The sequence below is a fragment of the Entelurus aequoreus genome, linkage group LG13, assembly GCF_033978785.1.
Source record: "Entelurus aequoreus isolate RoL-2023_Sb linkage group LG13, RoL_Eaeq_v1.1, whole genome shotgun sequence".
NCBI classification, from domain to species: Eukaryota; Metazoa; Chordata; class Actinopteri; order Syngnathiformes; family Syngnathidae; genus Entelurus; species Entelurus aequoreus.
This window is the reverse complement of record NC_084743.1, coordinates 18,213,860-18,238,635: the sequence shown is the minus strand read 5'-3', so window position 1 is coordinate 18,238,635 and position 24,776 is coordinate 18,213,860. Positions and strand designations below refer to the sequence as shown.

General features: G+C 35.6%; 2 protein-coding genes across 6 annotated transcripts in view; one reads left to right on the top strand and one right to left on the bottom strand.

Annotated features, from left to right (window-relative positions):
- epb41l5 (erythrocyte membrane protein band 4.1 like 5) overlaps nucleotides 1–20,956 on the bottom strand; it is an 81,046-nt gene extending 60,090 nt beyond the window's left edge. For all 5 annotated transcript variants that reach the window (XM_062067527.1, XM_062067525.1, XM_062067526.1 and 2 more), the window contains exons 1-3: nucleotides 20,780–20,956; nucleotides 17,191–17,402; nucleotides 5,325–5,429 (exon numbers count right to left, since the gene is read on the bottom strand). In XM_062067527.1, coding sequence (XP_061923511.1) covers nucleotides 5,325–5,429; nucleotides 17,191–17,370 — 285 coding nt within the window. In that variant the 5' untranslated portion in view covers nucleotides 17,371–17,402; nucleotides 20,780–20,956. The remainder of the gene's footprint in view (nucleotides 1–5,324; nucleotides 5,430–17,190; nucleotides 17,403–20,779) is intronic.
- Nucleotides 1–24,776, top strand: part of LOC133663222 (frizzled-7-like) — a 791,936-nt gene that overhangs the window by 390,187 nt on the left and 376,973 nt on the right. The window lies entirely within an intron of this gene.

Genomic DNA, 24,776 nt, shown 5'->3' with positions numbered 1-24,776 from the left:
CCCTGGTATGTAAAGAATACATTTGACCTGTTTTTTTAACTGTTTTGAAAACATACTGCTAATAAACAAGGACTAGTTTTTATTTAAGCAGGACAACCTTTATAGCTTTTAATATCACTCGCTATATAAACTTGGAGGAACTTTGAGAAGCTGACCTGAAATCATAGGAATAAATAATAGAAATATTATAAGAGAATTATGTTTTTTATGAATATATAGTTTTACTGCTGTGAGTACACTACTACCACAGAGAAATGAGCATGTGCTTACTGTATGTAATAGTATGATTTCACTAGTAAACATCTCATATTGATCTCCTTCGGCAATTGGTGCTACTTTACCCACATAACACTTCTTTGGGGGAATAAGTTGATCCTTGTATAGTTGTGCGAGTGTTTGTGGCGTTATTTGACATGGACTTATCCCGGATTTTTGACTTTGACATTCCTTTCACTTTCATCGCTATGTTTACAAACGCTTCCCTCCTCCATGGCTCCACATGCGGGTACTAAACACTTCATACGTTTACATCCACCGGCTTCAAACATGCATTAAATTGATCGTTATGGAGACAGAAGTTGTTGAACTTGCACTTACCCGTCTTATGCAAGTCATTCGGCTTTGCTGTGGGCTTTTGTTAAGTTTTCTTAACACACTAACTAATGGTGCGCCATAAATTCTGACCGGGGAAGCACCAGTAGCTTACTTTAGTTCCGTTTTGTAATTATGTAGTAGCGTCCGCAAAAATAAAAACACTTCAAAACAAGGCTGAAGTTTATACATGTTTTCAATAAAAGTAACGTTAATAGTCAAATTTGCCTTTTAAACAAATGATAGCTATATTGCACATATTTATTTTTTTGTATCTACTTATTAATTCATGGTAGTTTTACCTTACTGCCTTTTAGCAACTTTTTCTGACTCTTTTTCCTGTTCATGTGACTTTTTTCTTCTTCTTTTCCTGTTCCTGGTCCCAGGCAGCCTGCTGAGTTACTCTGTCATGTTGTGATGTCTATTGTGTCAATACTTTTGTTTACTTTATTATACATGCATGTCATTCTCCTGTATTTTACACCGCAAAACAAATCTACCTTCGGGTACAAAATAAAGTCACTTGATAAGATTTTTAAGACCTTTCAAAATTGTATTCAAAACCTTTGAGATTTCAGGAGAATTTCAGACATTTTTAAGGCCTTAACCTCTTAAGGCCCAAGCTGTTTGTTTACATGTTTTTTTTAATTTCTCTTTGCTATTTGGGCTTCTTGGACCCTAATTAGAATAAAAACTAAGAATCATCTTTTGATATGATGTACTTAGTCCATAAGTAACAAACGTGTACTTCATGTTTAGTGACATGCTAATTCTTATTTTTACACTTTTTTTTTCCAAATTCCATTGTATGTTATACTCTTCTGACACCACCAGATGGCAGTATAAGTGTCCACATAAGCGGCCATAAGACCCCAATTCAGTAGTGTACACAATTTTGGAAATAGGAGCTAAAAAGGTGCTGTCCACGCATGTGGCCACTAAGCCTTTAGAATTAAATTCAAAATCCAGATACCCTGTTGCAGCAAATTAACTTAATAATTGGAACCAGAGTAAACACATTGGCAGATCGTAGGATTTGCATTTTAACCTTGGCAGCCAACATAGAACACTGGGGTCCAAATGTTGTGATTTACATTTCTGAGGTGGTCCTCTAGGCATCCCTTTAAGTCTTCTCCTTTTTGGAAGCTAAACATGTTTTTTGTAAAGTGATTTATGACTAAGGTGTTGATGTAGCTTGTTTACTTCAGGTGCAGTCAGTAGTCATTTGTTCTTCTTTAGTTGTACTAGTGGTGTTCCTCAAGGTTCTATTTTAGGCCCTCTCATTTTCAACATTTGGGCTATTCAACTGTTGGCCTGTGAGCTCAGTTCAAAAAACTTGTGAGAGACTCACATTTTTGCAGAAGGTCCTGTACCTCTGACAACATAAATAGACAAAAAAAATCCAACTGTGGAGGACACTAGTTCCCTTAAATATACAAATAAGACTAATAGTGAAGCGAGACGTCAGGCCTTTCGGTCCTTGGCTTTCTGGAAATGTGGCCTCTAAAAAGTTGAATATCCCTGCAGTAGAATCACCTTTCCTCAGACACACTTTGTTCTCCGCGAGACATGAAGGCTCTATGACGCATGATGAAAGTCAAGGAGAGGAAAAGGTAGTGACAGTGATGAATCATGTGTGTGTTAAGTGAACAAGTGGGAAACTCAAAGCACTGCGGCGTCCTCTCCCCCGCATTCCTCCTTTCTCCCACTTTTCAGACTGCGTCCACCGCTGAGTGATGAGTCCCTCCCCTCTGCTAAATCTTTCCTGCCATCAGTCCTTGTTCCTCTTCATGGCCTTCACAGAGTATCAGTGTGAAGGAGCAGGGTCAGTGACCGACTAAGAACGGTCTGTGTCCGAGCGCTGGTTGGCTCTCTAAGCCGACAAGAGTGCCATAACCAAGCCTGTTAGCAGAGACACTGACCGCGAAGGTTCCAAACTACGATCCAACTTTGTTGAGTGGTACACTAATCACTTTTATACAATAAACTAAGCCTGGGACAATATTTGATAAGTCAATTAACTGTTAATTAATTGTTCTAACATGTCAGAGGCTGTTCACCTTGGAGACCTGCTGCGGTTATGGGTACGGCCTGGCGCGAGATTTACACCTTCTCCCACGGATTTACCCCTTCTCCCACGGATTTTCAAGGTAAACGATAAATGACAATTCAGACGATAACTTTTCCAGCGTCGGTAATCGCGATATGTTGTTACGGCTGGAAGAGGCAGAGCTCACGGTCCCTCTTAGCCAAACCTGGGCAAATTAAGGCCCGTTAAGCTTTTCAATCTGGCACACCGGACATTCCCAAATATTTTTTTTAGATCTTTAAGATGGAAAGTGTAGCTGCCATTATGATGTGCAGTGATGTTTTCAAATGAGCGTAAGTCTTGAACTATACAAAGTATTTCAATGGTTGGAATCTGCACTTTTGCGTGATATACTAGTTACTATGGTTATCTAATTAGTTACTATGGTAATCTAAGTCACAGCAGCTCAGACGAGGCACCAAGCAGTGTGGGTGGGGAGCGTTTCCACAGAGCGTTTCCAGAACCAGCCTGAAAATGCAGGTGTCAGGGACAGACGTTTTTACAACAAAGTTCTAAAACTTAGTGCTATATCAAATGTATCAGATTGTAAGTGGGTTTTTTTACCCTTCACGTTCATATTTTGCTGTGTTTGTTGCATTTTTGTTGCGTTTCGCTTGATTGTAAAATATGTGGATGGAGAGGGTGTGTGACGTTCATATGTTGTCAACATTCAGTGTTTTATCGTTCATAGTTAGTATTGTAAATCCCACATTCTTTATTTTCATGTACTTTCTGGGTGTCTCATTCAGTAAAACAATTTAAAATTCCATTCCACCGTCAAAACATTCCTCTTAATCAGGACAAAAAATAAAAAGTTGTTTTTTGAACGGGAAAAATTCCTGTTTTTCCCTGAAATTCCATAATACCATTTCTCAATTCAACATGTTACTACAGTGGTTCTCAATCTTTTTTCAGTGATGCACCCCCTGTGGACATTTTTTTAATTCAAGTACCCCCTAATCAGAGCAAAGCATTTTTGGTTGAAAAAAAGAGATAAAGAAGTAAATACAGCACTATGTCATTAGTTTCTGATTTATTAAATTGTATAACAGTGCAAAATATTGCTCATTTGTAGTGGTCTTTCTTGAACTATTTGGAAAAAAAGATATAAAAATAACTAAAAACTTGTTGAAAAATAAATAAACAAGTGATTCAATTATAAATAAAGATTTCTACACATAGAAGTAATCATCAACTTAAAGTGCCCTCTTTGGGGATTGTAATAGAGATCCATCTGGATTCATGAACTTCATTCTAAACATTTCTTCACAAAAAAATAAATCTTTAACATCAATATTTATGGAACATGTCAAAAAAAAATCTAGCTGTCAACATTGAATATTGCATTGTTGCATTTCTTTTCACAGTTCTTTTTGACAGACATTTTAGTGAGGGTCAAACCATCATGGCATGGGGGAAACCCTGGCTTTATGGTAATGAATGGAATAGCCTACTTGATTTGATGTTCAGTTTATGAACTTACATTCATATTTTGTTGAAGTATTATTCAATAAATATATTTATAAAGGATTTTTGAATTGTTGCTATTTTCAGAATATTTAAAAAAAATCTCACGTACCCCTTAGCATACCTTCAAGTACCCCCAGGGGTACACGTACCCCCATTTGAGAACCACTGTGTTACTACTTTAACATTTCTCAACCGATTTGAAAAATTCCAACACCAACCATTTCAACTCATTCTGATCATTCAAGTTTTTTAACCAGTTCAAAAAAAATTCTCGCTTTTCCCGAAATTCCCAAATTTTTGGAAATTCCCAATGAAATCAGTGGGACATTCTTCTACACATTTTTCATCTGATTCAAACTGTCCCAACTCCAAAATATTCAGCCTGTTTGGGAATTGTGTGCTCTACTTCAACAATTCTAAAAATAAATTCCAGGATTTCAGTTCAACTTCAGCATTGGAGCATTCACATGCAATTCCTTCAGGAATTGCCTCATCTGGTTTAAAAGTTGTGTTTCATTTTTTTAATCAAAAAATATATGAAAGAAGTAAAACATAACTAAATAAAGAAAAAAATGAAATAATTACACAAAAATGTGTTTTATGCTGCAATATTGTTCATTTAAAGATCTTTAAAGACTAGCTTGTGTGCTATTTTGTGTTTAGCTTTTGTGTAGCCACGAGCTCCTAGTAGAGTAGTACATTTTGTAAATGGCTTCACGAAAATACAAGAAAAGACCAAACGTGTGCGCTCATTGGAGGACATTTTGCTGGTAAACGCTCTGCAGGACTGAGATTTTAGATGGAAGCCGATATAGTTTGATACTCGGTTTTTGCTGCTATCAGACCAATATCATTATCTGATGGGGACACTCCTAAATAAAATACAGATAAAGGCATCATGTAACAAGAACAAGCTGAAATATCAATACTAATAACCAATAATAACAAAAAGATTAGTTTTTAAATATATAGGCTCGTTTTTTCCGTAAATTAAGCCAGGATGTAATTTAGAGCCCTCAAGCCATGCTAATAGATGGCAGTATTGTATCACATGTTTGTTTTTTTAACAGAAAAAACTGCTTAAATATATAATTTGAACACTCACACAACGATATAACCAGAAGCTGTACTGTCGTTAGTGTAGGCTGGTCTGGTCTGGTCTGGACATTCTTACCGGAACTTGTGCAGAGTCCATGAAGCGCAGTCCAAAGTAGTCTTTCTCTACGATGTCAAGATGGTACATGATCTGGTCAAACAGCTCCTCGCCTTTGGCTTTTTTCTGAAAAACACACAGAAAGACAAGTTTTGTTTGCAGAAGCACCTTGCTGTATTGACACCAACATGCTGTAAACAGCAAAAATGTGTTAACTAGGGACAGGTATCGAACACGACTTCCTGCGGGCCGGATTTTGGACGCTGGCAGGCCATAGTTTGGGGGACCCCTGATGTACAGATTTACTTTAGAAAAGAGAAGTGTTGGATACTTCTTTTGTTGCCTTATTTGTATTTAACTTTATAACGTGTTTGGGTAGAATTGTATCAAATAAAACCAATTTTCTTTTACCGTATTTCTCGGAGTATAAGTTGCTCCGGAATATAGGTTGCACCGGCCGAAAATGCATAATAAAGAAGGAAAAAAACATATATAAGTCGCACTGGAGTATAAATCGCATTTTTTGGGGGAAATTTATTTGATAAAACCCAACACCAAGAATAGACATTTGAAAGGCAACTTAAAATAAATAAAGAATAGTGAACAACAGGCTGAATAAGTGTACGTTATATGAGGCATAAATAACCAACTGAGAACGTGCCTGGTATGTTAACGTAACATATTATGGTAAGAGTCATTCAAATAACTATAACATATAGAACATGCTATATGTTTACCAAACAATCTGTCACTCCTAATCGCTAAATCCCATGAAATCTTATACGTCTAGTCTCTTACGTGAATGAGCTAAATAATATTATTTGATATTTTACGCTAATGTGTTAATAATTTCACACATAAGTCCCTCCTGAGTATAAGTCGCACCCCCGGCCAAACTATGAAAAAAACTGTGACTTATAGTCCGAAAAATACGGTAAGTAATATACACATTTATCAGAGTTGTTTATTTTATGGAGGAATGTAGTTAATCATACAACTGGCATCCAATGTTTTTTTTAAAAAGTAATGATTTTGAATCGAGAACCGATCCTGGAGTGAATCGTTACCCCCAAAAATCGAATCGTGTTGTGCCTGAAGATTCAAAGTCCTATTACACAGTACTAAATAAAAACATTGTAACTGAATTAATAATAAATAATAGTTATATATATGTTTTTTAATAAACTGTCAATAAAAATTAAAAAGTGCAAATGAAGATACAGTTTATTATTATTAGTTTGTTTGTTTTTTCTTCGGTCAGTGGTCAACAAAATAAACTGACAGTTTTACATAAACAAACAGTTGTACATTCATAAATTGAAAATGTTGCAGACCGAAAGGGTTTCGGCTGAAGTTGAACACTTATTGCGCCTAACCCTATAAACAATGTCAAATACAAGATGAGCTTCCTAAAAATATGAAATTTCCTTTGCACAACATATTATAAATACACCTTGTACACAACATAAACACTGTTCAATTATATACACAGTAAAGACATGTGAAATATCCTTGTACACGTGTTAGTTAAACCTTTGTAACAATTATATACTATATACAAACAATTATACTTCCATTATTATTTACATCCCACATTTAGCTTCACCACTTTAGTCATCATTTTTGCACTTAAGAATTATTTCGATGACTTGAGCTCCAGATTTCTTCTGTTTGTAAGATTTTGTCACTGCTGCCACAAGTGGTGGATAAGTGTATTGCAACTGAGTACTGCTGCGGCCCATAATGACCACAGCTGAGAAACCGATATTTTTTGGTGCTTATGAAACACTGTTATAAACTATACACTACTGCCATCTGACGTCTTGGACTTGCAACTGTAGTTGACTCAGAAATGTCACAATAAAACTAGGGCTGCAACTAACGATTAATTTGATACTTGATTAATCTGTCGATTATTACTTCGATTAATCGATTAATGATCGGATAAAAGAGACAAACTACATTTCTATTCTTTCCAGTATTTTATTGGGGGGGAAAACAGCATACTGGCACCATACTTATTTTGATTATTGTTTCTCAGCTGTTTGTACATGTTGCAGTTTATAAATAAAGGTTTATAAAAAAAAAATGTTTTAATAAATAAATAAATAAATTGCCTCTGCGCATGCGCATAGCATAGATCCAACGAATCGATGACTAAATTAATCGCCAACTATTTTTATAATCGATTTTAATCGGTTTAATCGATTAGTTGTTGCAGCCCTAAATAAAACAAGATGTAACAACTGGACAACAGTAATCAGCTCATTTTTTAATGTTGCAATATTTTTTTTTTATTACAAAACAATTAATATTTATTAAACACAAACAAAAGCACCAAAAATTGCTACCATCGAGTACCCGTATTGATTCCCAGGTACCGGGAATTGGTATCGTATCAGTTCCAATGTGAACAGTACCGATCGACGTCCCACTGGGGGTGAGTTTTTCCTTGCCCGTATGTGGGCTCTGTACCGAGGATGTCGTTGTGGCTTGTGCAGCCCTTTGAGACACTTGTGATTTAGGGCTATATAAATAAACATTGATTGATTGATAACTTATTACGAGACAGTGTCTTAAAAACACTTCCTTGTTTAGTTTTTTTAACTCAGGTAGGAGAAAATAATCCAAAATGGTCTGAAAAGGAGTTGTACTTCCAACAAGGCTGTACCAGTTACTGCCTGTGACTGGAAGATCTCTCCCTCACATTGACACGCACACACACGCGCACACACACACACACACACACACACACACACACACACACACACACACACACACACACACACACACACACACACACACACACACACACACACACACACACACACTCGTCTTCCAAACCTCCACTCGAGGCACGACGACAGAGTTTCCACGGTAACGGGAAGGGGGGTGTGGGTGGTCGAGTGCCCCAGAGATGCATGAGCTGAGGGGAGTGGGCAATCAAATAGTCACCTGACTTTGTGGCCATTTCGTTTTTTCCCCACAAAAAGGGGATACAAAAAATGTTTTAGTAATGTATAAAACAGTAAATTACACAAATGCAAGCAATTTTCCCTCAGTATGTAACTATTTTCCAACTGTATTCTGTGCATATACTGTACGAGTGCAAGACAAATGTTGCAATGTTTCACTTTTAGACGATAGTGGGTTTGTCAACGTCCACACTGTGCATGATATCACTCCTCATATGACTAGACAAAAGTGCAAGATAGGAGTTCAGAACACGACCGGTCATCGGTGTCTTAGTTAGTTTGTCAGTTAGTGAGCAGCTCGGCCCCACGCTAGTTGGCATAGCTGAGGAGGCAGAGTGCACCCCTACGGTACCCTGGGAGGGAGAGTACAAAGAACTCTTGTGTGTGTGTGTGTGTGTGTGTGTGTGTGTGTGTGTGTGTGTGTGTGTGTGTGTGTGTGTGTGTGTGTGTGTGTGTGTGTGTGTGTGTGACAGTTTTGTTACAATGCTTGGAAGTTCCTGTTCTATGCATTCTTACTGCCAGATATCATAGAAAACTGTTTCAGCCAGTCCAGCAAGATTCATGCCACAGTAAACTATTCAGTCCTCTTTCTGCTGTATCGCCTATACAACATTTATTGTTGTCATAAGTTTGAGTGCAACTGCAAAACCAGCTCAGAAATGCATTGGTTACAAATGGCAGAATTTTTGAGATCGACCGATGTGGTTTTTTTCAGGGTTGATACCGATACCGATTATTAGTAGTGAAGGAGGCCAATAACCAATATTGATTTGCAGTAAAAGTTATTTATATAATATATGTCAGTAAACTGCTGGACAAGCCTTTAAAAAAAGTTGTTTTTTAATATTATTTATTAGAGGTGGGAATCTTTGGCCACCTCACGATTCAATTACGATTACAATTCAGGAGCCGCGATCGATTAAAAAACGATTATTGATGCATCTTTAATTTACCGTATTTTTCCGGACTATAAGGCGCACTTAAAACCCTTTAAGTTTCTCAAAAAATCGACAGTGCGCCTTATAACCCTGTGCGCCTAATGTACGGAATAATTCTGGTTGTGCTTACCGACCTCGAGGCAATTTTATTTGGTACATGGTGTAATGATAAGTGTGGCCAGTAGATGGCAGTCATACATAAGAGATACGTGTAGACTGCAATATGACGCCAGTAAACAACACCAAAACTTTAAATGTTCCATTAAAAATATAGAACATTACACACGGCGCTCAAAAATCTGTCAAAATGTTTTTAGTACGACTTTGGTAAGCTATGAAGCCGCACCGCTTGATGGATTGTCGGCGCATTAAACATAGGAGTATTATTATGGTGTGTGTGTATAAGGACCGCAAAATGGCGCCTATTAGCAGACTTATCTGGCGTTTTGTTTCGCAATATTATGCACAAGCAACTTTTCTTCCCTTCTGGTACCTGCTGATCTGTATTTGGGATCTGCATAAGTCCTGATAATGTGCGCGCGTCCGCCATTGTAAATACATATCAGCAGGTACCAGAAGGTAAGAAAAGTTGCTTTTGCATAATATTGCAAAACAAAACGCCAGATATGTCTTACCTTATACACACACTATAATAATACTTGTATGTTTAATGCGCCAACAATCCATCAAGCGGTGCGGCTTCATAGCTTACCAAAGTCGTACTAAAACATTTTGATAGATTTTCGAGTGCCGTGTGTAATGTTCTATATTTTTAATGGAACATTTAAAGTTTTGGTGTTGTTTACTGGCGTCATATTGCAGTCTACACGTATCTCTTATGTATGACTGCCATCTACTGGCCACACTTATCATTACACCATGTACCAAATAAAATTGCTTCGAGGTCGGTAATGTTTTATATTTTTAATGGAACATAAAATGTTGGTGTCATTTACTTCAGTCATATTGCAGTCGACACGTACCTCTTATGTGTGACTGCCATCTACTGGTCACACTTATTACAGGTCGGTAAGCAAAACCAGAATTATTCCGTACATTAGTCGCCCCGGGTTATAAGGTGCACTGTCGAGTTTTGAGGGGAAAAAAAGGATTTTAAGTGCACCTTATAGTCTGGAAAATACAGTGCACAGACTAAAAATGAAAAGAAGTATTGTGACATGATTGTTGCCATATCACCCCGGCACAGCTCTAGTTGCTGTTACAGGTTTTTGGCTTTTGTTTAAGTGTCGTCACTGAACACCATAAAGGTTCTAATCTGTGTTGACTCAGACCTTTCTGTGTGGAGTCTGCACGTTTTCCCCGTGCTCCAAAAACATGTTCATTGGATGCTAAAAAAGGGGAGTGTGTGTGTGTGTGTGTGTGTGTGTGTGTGTGTGTGTGTGTGTGTGTGTGTGTGTGTGTGTGTGTGTGTGTGTGTGTGTGTGTGTGTGTGTGTGTGTGTGTGTGTGTGTGTGTGTGTGTGTGTGTGTGTGTGAGATTGACTGTGGTCCTGTTCTAAGTGTAGGCCACCCCTCGGGTTAATCCATAATAAACACGACCGTCTTTAAGCACGACAACGACGGCATAATAAGATGTCAAACTATAAATCACATTTCAGGATGTTATTTATTCACTGCATGGATTTCACCTTGCAGATAGCAGAGCATCCTTTAGTACAGAGGTGTCAACGTGCTTTTCACTGAGGGCCAAATCGCAGTTATGTTTGGCCCCAGAGGGCCGCTTCTAATACTATTTTTACACAATTATTTCATGCATTTTATTAGTAGAGTTTAAAAAAAACAAAAAATGGTATGTTGCAATAATTTCAGCTCAAAATGTAGTGTATATTAGTGTAAATGGAAAAACAGTACTGCTGTTTTTATGGTAAAAAAAAAGGCAGCTCAGTTGCCAGAATTTTACTGTAAAATTTAGGCTCCAGAATCCCCCGCAACCCCGAAAGGGACAAGCGGTAGTAAATGGATGGATGGAATTTACATTTGTTTTTTTACTGAAAAAAAACAACAGTAAAATTTTGGCAACTGAGCTGCCAGTTTTTTGTTGTTGTTTTTTTTTAACCGCAAATCAAATTTTTTGGTGTATTATTGTAAATGCCAAAACGGCACCACAGTTTATTACAGTAAAAAAAGTCCTGTTTTTTTCATTTAGAGAAAAATGCTGTAAAAACCACAGTAAATTTCACAATTTTACCATGAAATCTATTGCTACTTTTACATTGCACAATTTGATGGATAACTTGCTTTTAAATCATTATTATTAGTATTTATTTCTATTTTTAAAAATGGTTTGAATGTTTGATCATATATTTTTGCACAGACAATATTTAAGTTAACATAATTTGCGATTAAATGGAGTGCATATATTTTTTTTCTCCCAAAATGGAAAGAAAGAATAAGAATGTCAATGTCATAAGTAAGAAAAGTTACTTTATTGATACATATTATTTCCAGGCTTTCAAGGGCCAAATAAAATGAAGTGGCGGGCCACATCTGGCCCCCGGGTCTTTAGTTAGACACCTATGCTTTAGTACTACTAATATTACTGCTACTAATAATGAAAGGGTATTTGTTGCAGTAAAGCTATGTAAGAAAAAGTTAGGTTATAACCATAAATGAACCAAGCTAGTCTCACCTAAGGCTTTTTCACAATAAAAAGGTAAAAAAGCCTAATATTTGTAATCATTACTGTTTTAATAACATGGGGAATAGAACGTGACACTGATAATTGATTTTTCTCTCCATGCCCAGTTATAGATCAAAGGTAGAAAACAACATGCAAGCAGCATGCGGAAGGAAGAAATTACTTGGTAGGAATTCAGAGGGGAGGAGGGAAGTGGTGTCAAAAGTGAAGCATGCACCATGTCTACTTGGCCATGAGCTGATGGTCACGTGACCCGCTGACGACGCCGTCATGCGGTTAAGCATGTTGTCCAGAGAGGATCACGGACTTACAGGTGATCCACTGCACACGCCCACATGTCAATCAGCTTAAAAGAGGCTGTGCTACTGACACAACAACATAGTGGTGACGTGTGTCGCTCCCATCACACTTGAAGTAGCAGTGGAGTGGAGAAACAAGGTGTCTCTACATTGAAGCTATTATGAGATAGATCTGATTTATAACACCAAAAGACTTCCAAAGTTTGTGGATAAAAAAAATGATCAAAATAGTATCAATCTCACAGAGATTCCCAAGCCTTATTGAGAGATAACAAGGAAGCCAGTTACGTGATTCGTGACGTGGAGGAGGAACCACAGATCCCTTTCCCATAATAATAGATTTTATTTGTAAAAAGCACTTTACATTGAGTAAACAACCTCAAAGTGCTACAGTGTATAAAAAAAAAAATTGTAATAAAAAAAAAAAAAAAATGAATAAATAAATAGACAAATTAAAAAAAGATAATAAAAAATAAATACAAATAAAAACTAGAACAGCCAAATAGCTAAAACTAGTAATTAGTAGAGATGTCCGATAATATCGGTCTATAAATGCGTTAAAATGTAATATCGGAAATTATCGGTATCGTTTTTTTAATTATCAGTATCGTTTTTTTTTTTTTTTTATTAAATCCACATAAAAAACACAAGATACACTTACAATTAGTGCACCAACCCAAAAAACCTCCCTCCCCCATTTACACTCATTAACACAAAAGGGTTGTTTCTTTCTGTTATTAATATTCTGGTTCCTACATTATATATCAATATATATCAATACAGTCTGCAAGGGATACAGTCCGTAAGCACACATGATTGTGCGTGCTGCTGGTCCACTAATAATACTAACCTTTAACAGTTAATTTTACAAATTTTCATTAATTACTAGTTTCTATGTAACTGTTTTTATATTGTTTTACTTTCTTTTTTTATTCAAGAAAATGTTTTTAATTTATTTATCTTATTTTATTTGATTCATTTTTTTAAAAAGTACCTTATCTTCACCATACCTGGTTGTCCAAATTAGGCATTATAATGTGTTAATTCCACGACTGTATATATCGGTTGATATCGGTATCGGTTGATATCGGTAATTAAAGAGTTGGACAATATCGGCATATCGGCAAAAAGCCATTATCGGACATCCCTAGTAATTAGTATCTAAAAACTAATTAGTATCAAAAAAGGCTTTTTTAAAAAGAAGGGTTTTTTAAGCCTTTTTTAAAAGCATCCCCAGTCTGTGGTGCCCTCAGGTGGTCAGGGAGAGCGTTCCACAGACTGGGAGCGGCGGAGCAGAATGCTCAACAACAATGCTAATCGAGCAGACTTTGTGAGAGCCAACAATTGGGAAAAATTATGATCAAGAACCTTATATTTTGGAGCCCAAACACAAATAGAATGAGTACTAGGGGTTTGGGGGAAAAAATCGATTGGAAATCGAATCGCCATTCTCACGTTGTACGATTCAGTATCGATTCTCATTTTTCAAAAATCTATTTATTTTTTTATTAATCAATCCAACAAAACAATACACAGCAATACCATAACAATGCAATCCAAAACCAAAACCCGACCCAGCAACACTCAGAACCGCAATAAACAGAGCAATTGAGAGGAGACACAAACACGACACAGAACAAACCAAAAGTAGTGAAACAAAAATGAATATTATCAACAACAGTATCAATATTAGTTACAATTTCAACATAGCAGTGATTAAAAATCCCTCATTGACATTATCATTAGACATTTATAAAAAAAAAGAACAATATTGTCACAGTGGCTTACACTTGCATCGCATCTCATAAGCTTGACAACACACTGTGTCCAATATTTTCACAAAGATAAAATAAGTCATATTTTTGGTTCATTTAATAGTTAAAACAAATGTACATTATTGCAATCAGTTGATAAAACATTGTCCTTTACAATTATAAAAGCTTTTTACAAAAATCTACTACTCTGCTTGCATGTCAGCAGACTGGGGTAGATCCTGCTGAAATCTATGTATTGAATGAATAGACAATCCCTTGGAATCGGGAAAATATCGTTTTTGAATCGAGAATCGAAAAAAAACGATTTTGAATCGAATCGTGACCCCAAGAATCGATATTGAATCGAATCGTTGGACACCCAAAGATTCGCAGCCATAGTATTTAGCCGATATTACTATGATTACATCTATATTTTTTATCGTCACAAAATCTTTTTTCTTTCTTTTTAAAAAAATTCATATTATATTCATAAACCCAGGAAATATGTCCCTGGACCCATGAGAACTGAAATTATGACCAATGTATGATCCTGTAACTACTTGGTATCGGATCGATACCAACATTTGTGGTATCATCCAAAACTAATGTAAAGTATCCAAACAACAGAAGAATAAGTGATTATTACATTTGAACAGAAGTGTAGATAGAACATGTTGAAACAGAAAGCAAGCAGATATTAACAGTAAATGAACAAGTAGATTAATAATACATTTTTACAGCTTGTCCTTTATAATTTTGACAAAATAACAGAATGGAAAATGACACAATATGTTACTGCATATGTCAGCAGCTAAATTAGGAGCCTTTGTTAGCTTACTTACTACTAAAAGACAAGTTGTCTTGTATGTTCACTATTTTATTTAAGGACAAAATTAGAAATAATTAACAAATGTTTAATGTACCCTAAGATTTTTTGTTAAAATAAAGTCAATAATGCAATTTTTGTAAATCATATTGTTGATTTACTTTAGAAAAGAGAAGTGTTGGATATTTCTCTTGTTGCCTTATTTGTATGACTTTATTAAATGATTGGGTAGGATTTGATTCAAACAAAACAACTTTTCTTTTAAGTAATATAGAACGTATCAGAGATGTTTATCCATTTTTTTAGGAGGAATGTAGTCAATCATAGAACTGGCAGCCAATGTTATTAAAAAAAGTATAGATATTGAATGGAGAGTAGACTGGAATGGTGTGGTGCCCATAGATTCACTGCCCTAGTAAGGAAGTCATTCAACTATTGTGTTGATATTGTTACCTTAAATACATTGAAACATTTAGAACATCAGACAATCGGCAACATAAAACCTGGATCAAACCCCGAGGTCAAATGCAAATAAATCCATTGGATTCACTAAAGCAGTGTTTTTCAACCTTTTTTTGAGCCAAGGCACATTTTTTGCGTTGCAAATATCTGGAGGCACACCACCAGCAGATATCATTACAAAACTAAACTCAGTTGACAGTAAAAAGTCGTCGTCACAATTGTTGCATATGACTTTAAACCATAACCAAGCATGCATCACTATAGCTCTTGTCTCAAAGTAGGTGTACTGTCACATCTAGGGCAGCAACAACTAATCGATGAAATTGATTAAAATCGATTATAAAAATAGTTGGCGATTAATTTAGTCATCGATTTGTTGGATCTATGCTATGCGCATGCACAGAGGCTACTTTTTTTATTATTTTTTTACAAACCTTTATTTATAAACTGCAACATTTACAAACAGCTGAGAAACAATCAAAATAAGTATGGTGCCAGTATGCTGTTTTTTTTCAATAAAATACTGGAAAAGGATAGAAATGTAGTTTGTCTCTTTTGTCCGATTATTAATCGAATAATCGAAGTAGTAATCGACAGTTTAATCGATTATCAAATTAGTTGCAGCCCTAGTCACATCACGACATTTTTTGCTGTTTTCCTGTGCATAGTGTTTTAGTTCTTGTCTTGCGCTCCTATTTTGGTGGATTTTTCTCTTTTTTTTTGGTATTTTCCTGTTGCAGTTTCACGTCTTCCTTTGAGCGATATTTCCCGCATCTACTTGGTTTTAGCAATCAAGAATATTTCAGTTGTTTTTATCCTTCTTTGTGGGGACATTGTTGATTGTCATGCCATGTTTGGTTGTACATTGTGGACGCCGTCTTTGCTGCAGAGTAAGTCTTTGCTCCACAGTAAGTCTTTGCTGTCGTCCAGCATTCTGTTTTTGTTTACTTTGTAGCCAGTTCAGTTTTAGTTTCGTTCTGCATAGCCTTCCCTAAGCTTCAACGCCTTTTCTTAGGGCATACTTGCCAACCCTCCCGAATTTTCCCGCAGAACCCCGAATTTCAGCGCCTCTCCCGAAAATCTCCCGGGACAACCATTCTCCCGAATTTCTCTTGATTTCCAGCCAGTCAACTATATTGGGGGCGTGCCTTAAAGCCACTGCCTTTAGCGTCGTCTCTCACCTGAAAAGGAGACTATTATATATGTCTCAGTTATCCATAGGTTTATCTATAAGCCATAACACGGTGGCCGAATGGATATAGTCACTCATGAACGGTCAGAGAAGCACAAGGCAGTATTATGGGCCACCTTGCAAGCAACATCCCGTTCTCATTTGCGGATGTCTTCAACAAATCCGTGAAGGATATGTTCCCGGATTCAGAGATCGCTCGCCAGTACTCAAATGGCAGAACAAAAGCTACTCAAATAGTGACAGGTAAGTGTTATTTTTTTTAAAGTAAGCAGCAAGTACAGTACAGTTAATAGAACTGTGTTTTCATTACTCTGTACTGTACTATATAAGAAATACTTTAATTTCAGTGAATTCTAGCTATAAATATACCCCCACCCCCCAATCTCCAGAATTCGGAGGTCTCAAGGTTGACAAGAATGTCTTAGGGGCACTTAACTTTTGTTTATTTTAGGTTTAAGCATTGATTAATTAAACATTTTACCTGCACCCTGCCTCCCGCTGTTTCCGACATCTACAAAGCAATTAGCTACCGGCTGCCACCTACTGATATGGAAGAGTATTACATGGTTACTCTGCCGAGCTCTAGACAGCACCGACACTCAACAACAACACATCATTTTCAGACTATAATTACTGGTTTGCAAAAAATATTTTTAACCCAAATAGGTGAAATTAGATGATCTCTCACGGCACACCAGACTGGATCTCACGGCACGCTAAAGCACAGTAGCTTCCACATGTTTCTAGAACAACATACAGAACACCTTGTAGCAGTCTCCTTACCGGCAGGTCGACGCTGACGTCCGTCCCGTCCAACAAGGACACGCGGCAAGTGATGACGGACTTTGCATCCCCGGCAGCCGGGATGTGTGTGGTGGCACGCTGGGCCTCCCGTAACCGAGCTTTCTCCGCGTGTTTGCGGATGGAGCGTCGCCCCAGTGTCCTGCGCAGGAAACTCAGCATGCTGGGAGCCCGGGAGGATCACACTATGACACCTGCACGGGACACAATTGGTAGGACATGTCCATAATCCATGACTGGGTCCCTTCTCTAGAAAGTTCTATATTAGATTAAGACAATGCATATTGATCAACATATTAGCGAAGGTATCACAGTAAATATGCCAGAATTAGCTACAATAGCTCAATTTAATCTTTTTGGTTTGAAATAATATTTTCTACCAAATCTAATTTGTTTTAAAAATAACCCACTTTATTCATTAAAATAATTTTGCTAAGAGTAAGATGCAGTGCTATTTCAAACTCGTAGTTTTTAATCAAATAAAAGCAAAAATGACTATGAATTAGAGATGTCCGATAATATCGGCCTGCCGATATTATCGGCCGATATATGCGTTAAAATGTAATATCGGAAATTATCGGTATTGTTTTTTTTATTATCGGTATCGGGTTTTTTTGGGGTTTTTTTATTAAATCAACATAAAAAACACAAGATACACTTACAATTAGTGCACCAACCCGAAAAACCTCCCTGCCCCATTTACACTCATTCACACAAAAGGGTTGTTTCTTTCTGTTATTAATATTCTGGTTCCTACATTATATATCAATATATATCAATACAGTCTGCAAGGGATACAGTCCGTAAGCACACATGAGTGTGCGTGCTGCTGGTCCACTAATAGTACTAACCTTTAACAGTTAATTTTACTCATTTTCATTTATTACTAGTTTCTATGTAACTGTTTTTATATTGTTGTACTTTTTTTTTTTATTCAAGAAAATGTTTTTAATTTATTTATCTTATTTTACTAATTTTTTTAAAAAGTACCTTATCTTCACCATACCTGGTTGTCCAAATTAGGCATAATAATGTGTTAATTCCACGACTGCATATATCGGTTGATATCGGTATCGGTTGATATCGGTATCTGTAACTAAAGAGTTGGACAATATCGGATATCGGCAAAAAGCCATTATCTGACATCCCTACTATGAATTATCTGTTATTTGTGTTCATTGGTTTCTTTAAAAAGTCGGACAAAAAAAAAAAAAGGTAAAAAAATCGTGAAACTCTTTTTTATGACGAAAAATCAGAGATTTTATTTTCAGGCCATATTTTCCAGAAACATATTAGTTATCTAATCGTAGGAACTGGATGGATATCAATTTGTGTGATATCGTTTGTTGTGCTGTGCATGGTTTATGGTTTGAGTTTATTTCAAACATGCATACAATTACAACATGACGCGTCACAATTTCCAGTTTCTCTTTCCGACATGTTCGAAAAGGAGTAGGAAGAAGCAGAGCTCACTTAATCCTGCCCCTTTTCTATTCCATAGCAATTGCTAAAACCTTGCTAAAATTTTCTACAGAAATTGTATTCTCTATTTATTAGGCTAATTAAAAACATATTAGGGGAAATACTCCCATTTCTTTAGGAGAAATATTAACCTAAGTGATGCGTTCACAGTCCACAATGTAACATGCTAACTGTACGCATGTTTACACTAGCATGTTAGCATGCTAACATTAAAGTGCTAGCTTTCTGAGCTAATTTTGCAACCGTTTACCTTACGAGTCATATAACTTGGTATGTGACACTTGTTAACTGCTAGCATGCTTATGTTAGCATGCTAACATTAAAGTGCTAACTTGTTTAGCTATTTCTACTCTTTTTTTGGTTTTCTCTTTAGGAGAAATAATAACCCAAGTGATGCGTTCACGGTCCAAAATGTAACATGCTAACTGTACGCATGTTTACACTGGCATGTTAGCATGCTATCATTAAAGTGCTAGCTTTTTGAGCTATTTCTACTCATTTTTTTCCCCTCTAATTACACCTTTAGAGTCATATAACTTGGTATGTGACACAAGCTAACTGATAGCATGCTTATGTTAGCATGCTAACATTAAAGTGCTAACTTGTTTAGCTATTTCTACTCTTTTTTTCCCTCTAATTACACCTTAGAGTCATATAACTTGGTATGTGACACAAGCTAACTGATAGCATGCTACCGTTTTGCACACTAACTTTTTGAGCTAGTTTTGCAACCGTTTACCCCAGACACTTGACACCCATTAAAATGCAAACGTTAGCATGCTAACATTAAAGTGCTAACTTTTGTAGCTATTTCTACTATTTTTTTCCTCTAATTAAACCTTAGAGTCATATAACTTGGTATGTGACACAAGCTAACTGATAGCATGCTACCGTTAGCTTGCAAACATGTCAAAATTTGCACGCTAACTTTGCGAGCTAGTTTTGAAACCGTTTACCCCAGACACTTGCTACTAAGGCTGCAACAACTAATTGATTAAAATCGATTATAAAAATAGTTGGCGATTAATTTAGTCATCGATTTGTTGGAGCTATGCTATGAGAGGCTACTTTTTTATTTTTATTAATCTTTATTTATAAACTGCAACATTTACAAACAGCTGAGAAACAATAATCAAAATAAGTATGGTGCCAGTATGCTGTTTTTTTTTTCTCAATTAAATACTGGAAAGGATAGAAATGTAGTTTGTCTCTTTTATCCGATTATTAATCGATTAATCGAAATAATAATCGACAGATTGATCGATTATCAAATTGTTAGTTGCAGTTGTTACCTGTTAACATGTTAAAGTGCTAACTTTTTTTTGCTAAATGTACTCTTTTTTTGTCTAATTCCCCTAATTGCATTAGAAGAGGGGTTAACAAATGTGTTGGGAATTGATACTAAAAGGAAAAGGGGTAGGAATAACATGCAAACGTTAGCATGCTAACATTAAAGTGCTAACTTTTTTTTGCAAAACTTACTCTTTTTTTCTCCAATTCCCCTAATTGCATTAGAAGAGGGGTTAACAAATGTGTTGGGAATTGATACTAAAAGGAAAAGGGGTAGGAATAAATCAACTGCTTCTTCCTATTCCTTTTTTGGATAGTAAACATGTGGTGTTCACGTATGCATTTGTGAAATAAATTGTATTCTCAATTTATTAGGCTAATTAGACACATATTAGGGGAAATACTCCCTTTTCTTCAGGAGAAATATTAACCCAAGTGATGCGTTCACGGTCCACAATGTAACAATGGGATGGAATGATATTGTGCTCGATGACTTTAACGGCCTGATTATTTGACTTAATTGCGTTCATTCCGGCGAACATTCACGATGTTACTGAGATTTATCCGTTTTTGTCTCGACTTATATATCGATGGGGCCTAAAAGTACCTGAGAAAGGCGAAGCAACAGGTGTGCGCTTGATTCGCTGCCCGGGCTGCGCCGCAGCCTCGCTTACATTCGGAGTCAGGCGGTGCATTTGCGCTCTGGTGGCCGAAAACAAACGCCGCCCCGGCTGGAGCGAACGTCCACTTGCTCGGCAAGGAGCCAGAGAAGAAGACTTAAAAAGAGATATTTACTTACCGAAGCTCCTCCGTTAAATGATCCGCAAAAGCTCGCCCGCTTGCATTTTACACGTCCAAACAACAACTAGGAGCATTTCTGTCTTCTACTTTCTTCCTCTCGTATTCCGCCTCACGAGCACGACCCCTGCGCGAGACTTCTCTCCCAGGTCCCAACAAAAAGTAGGATGCGAGAAAGCTTTCCCCGGAAGTGACGTCATTAAACCCAAACAACCTGATTAGCATTTTTAAAGCAACAAACTGCTTCTTTTTTTATTACCAATAATTATTTTCTCCATACATTTAAACGCCAAACTCTTTCTCTTCTTTATATTGTTTCTGAATTTTTATTTTTATTAACTTATATTTGTTTTATTTGAATTTCATGCTCCGATTCAAAAAGTAATACAAAATAGTAAACTTGCAGGGTTTTATTCAGTAATTTGAACCCTTCATTAGTAAGAAATAAATTAAAAGGTTTTCTATTTTACATACGTCACACAATATAACAGTACTTTTCTGTGGTTTCTCAATAATCATTGGCGCCCTCTGGTGGACAGTTTGAAGATCACAAGTAAGAATTCATAGTCTCCACTACTAATACTAATATATTTCGATATGTTGATTTAACAATAAAAACAAAGAATTCCACTCACATTGAAAGTGGTTACGTGGATTCAAATAAATGTCATGTATTTATTTATTGTGAGTATTTATTTATTTTATTTACTACCACTTTTGCTTTGTGGGGATGAAACACTGTTGTTCATGCCAGTTTACTGTATTAATTACTTTTGGGAATTATTTGAACAATTTATTATTATCAATCATTATTGATCATTATTATCAACTATTATTCATTATTAAATAATTTTATTGAAATGGGAGATTTTTCTAATTTAAATTATTGGCTCTATTGGACATAGTTGCATTTTTAATCAGGCTTTTTACTGATCATGTTAAAACTCTTATAAGGTTTTTTTATTTTTACTATTCTTTCAATGTTGTTTTTATTCATGTATTGTTTATACTTTATTTACATATATATATATTATTTTTTTTGTGTAAAGCACTTTGTGTTGCCATTTGCCTGTGGTTGAAAAGTGGTATATAAATAAAGTTGTTTTATTTTGATAGTAAAAACAATGGCTGCTCTGGTACGTGTTGATGTATTGAGCATTTGTTATGGGCCAGTGGACCAAATTGGTGTGTGCAGAATAACTAAGGCGTTCCCCAAGGCACCCCTCTAAGTCCTCTACCTTTTGCCAGTTATTTTTGGTATTAATGTAACCAAGGTTATAAGAGTTATAGTAAATATTAAAATGGTTGTTTTTATCCAATTGATTTTATTGTTTTGTTTTTGTACGGTGTCCTTGAGTGCCCAGAAGGGCGCTTTATAAGTAAAATGTATTATTATTGTTATTATTAAAATTGTGGTGCGTTTGCAAACAGCTAAAATGATGCACGAACCAAACAATAACCTGCTACCCAGGATATGGAATGACATCACTGCCAAAACGCTACAAACACAAACAAAATATTTTTACTTACACCCAACGATTTGCAAGCAAAATAAATTTAAAAAATCTTCATTAAAAAACATTTTTTACAAGTAAAAAATATTTGGTGTGTTAAAAAAGCAATTTGCAAGTAAAACAATTTTCTTGAATAAGAAAAAAAAAATATATATATATACTATTTTTTTACTTGCGAATATTTTTTTTTAATGAGGAAAATTGTTTTTACTCGTGAATCGTTTTCCTAAGTTTTTAAAAAAACTTGTGAATCGTTTTTTACTTGCAGAAAAAAAATACTTCCAAAAAATGTTCTGATTGAAGAATGTTTATTTTTAATACAATTATTTTATTTATTTTTTTACGTACAAAACGTACAAATAGAGAAAGTTTTACTTGTGGATAATTTTTGTTTGTTTTTCAAAATTTTAATTGTTTTTTTTTACTGGCAAATCGTTTCTTATTTGCAGAAAAAAATTACTTCCAAATAGTTGTTTTTTTTGATTGAAGAAAAATTATTGTTTTTTTTTACTTGCTGAAAAATGTCCTTATTCTCGATTTTATTTATTACATACAGAAAATTGTTTTTATACTTGCCAATCGTTTTCTTACATGCAGAATTGTTTTACCTGCGAAAACAATTTTTAATGACGAAAATTGTTTTTGATTGGCAATCGTTTTTGGGTTTTTTTTCAATTAAAGAAATTTCTTTTTTTCCTTGCGAAACGTTTTTTTTTACTTGCAGACAGTTTTTTTCTTGAGGATTGTAATTTATTTATTTTTTACTCACAGAAAAAAAATGCATTTCCAACAAAATGTTAAAATTGAAAAAAAATGTATTTGTTTTTTTTACTGCATTTTATATATTTTTTTACTTCCAAATTGTGTCTTTTCAATTAAATAATTATTTATTTATTACATGCTAATCGTTTTTTACTTTGAGAACATGTTTTACTTGCGGATCCTTTTTTTTTTATTGAAAAAATGTTTTTTATTTGCAAATCGTTTTACTTACAGAATTTTTTTTACTTCCAAATATTTTTTTTTGATTGAAGAATTTTGTAATATTTTTTTTAAACTTGCAAATCGTTTTTTTTTTAATTCAAGAAAATAGTTTTGTTGTTTTTCTTTAGATTTTTGAGGAGTTCTGGCAGTAATTTCACTCCATACCCAAGAAAGTACAATTCTTCTTAACAAAAGAGGGAAAATATAACCTGTAAATGTAATTGAAAATATTTGTATGCACGTACAACATTTAAAACCTTTAGCATATCAGTAAGTGCAATAAAATGATGAAATTGATTAATAAACAATATGATCTGCTTTAAGAAACTGTTTACAAAGCACAAAAAAGAATCATCCTGTAGACATCTTGAATCTTATTTAAAAAAACAAAATAATATTCATCTCATAATGTCAACCATAAATGACGTAACTATTTATTAATGAGAACTTTCTCATTTACTTCTGTATTTAATAATTATTTACTTACTCATGCATGTAGGATTAAACCAACTCTGCTTCCTCCTGCTCCTTTTCGGACATACACTTCATATTCTAATTGTTCCAAATAAACTAAAGCCATCTCCACAATGGTGTTCCTCAAGGTTCTATCTTAGGTCATCTCTTTTTTTTTTTTATCATGTGTGCTACGAGTTCAATTTGTAAAAAGACTAAAAAATGTTTGCAGAAGCTCCTTGAAAAAGGGAAGACGCTCCGATAACTCTTGACAAAATAGACTAAAATCAAATGTCTACTGTAGAGGACGTTGCGTCTCCGGAATACACAAAATAGTTGCTATTGTTAGCGCTCTGTAAAGTGATGCAGTTGACTGCACAACATGGACGTATAGTTGTCGTCATCACTAAGCCCCTCCCCCCTGCAGTGTTGCCCACCCATCCAGCTAGGAATGGATGGGTGGATCTCGCGTAAGAGGAAGAGGGGTTAATCCTTTTGCTGAAAATGATGCACTGTGGTCAAAGTTGGAACTGCACACAAAACACAATTTAAGACATTCATTCGAAAGTGAATTTGTTCCAAATTCGACACGTTTCGCGTGTCGGGTAAACCGCACGAATCCCCTTTCTACTGTATTTGTGCGGCACAGAAGGAACAACATGGCCTTGAGTTTTACCGTGCGTGTTGTGGAATACAAAAATACTTCCGCTCACAATGGATTTTCCCTTTTATTTTAAAGATTTTTTTATGATACAAGATGGTATTTACAAGGTGTAGCGCTATGTACACAAGATGGACAAGTGGCACGGTGTACTTACTTCCTCTCATCCCCTCCTTTTAAAACAAGTCATTTCAAATATTTCTTTTTCGCACAACCTGCCACTCAGCAAGTGCTGTCCTTTTTTCTTCTACAACAGTTTTTTTGCAAAAATACAGCTAAAGCAAGGCCCGCCTTAGAAGCAGCTCAGATCAGTACCCGAGACGTGTCCGTAGAACTCAACAACACCCTGACAGGGTTCCGGTTTTGTTTTCTTCCAGTGGGTCTGT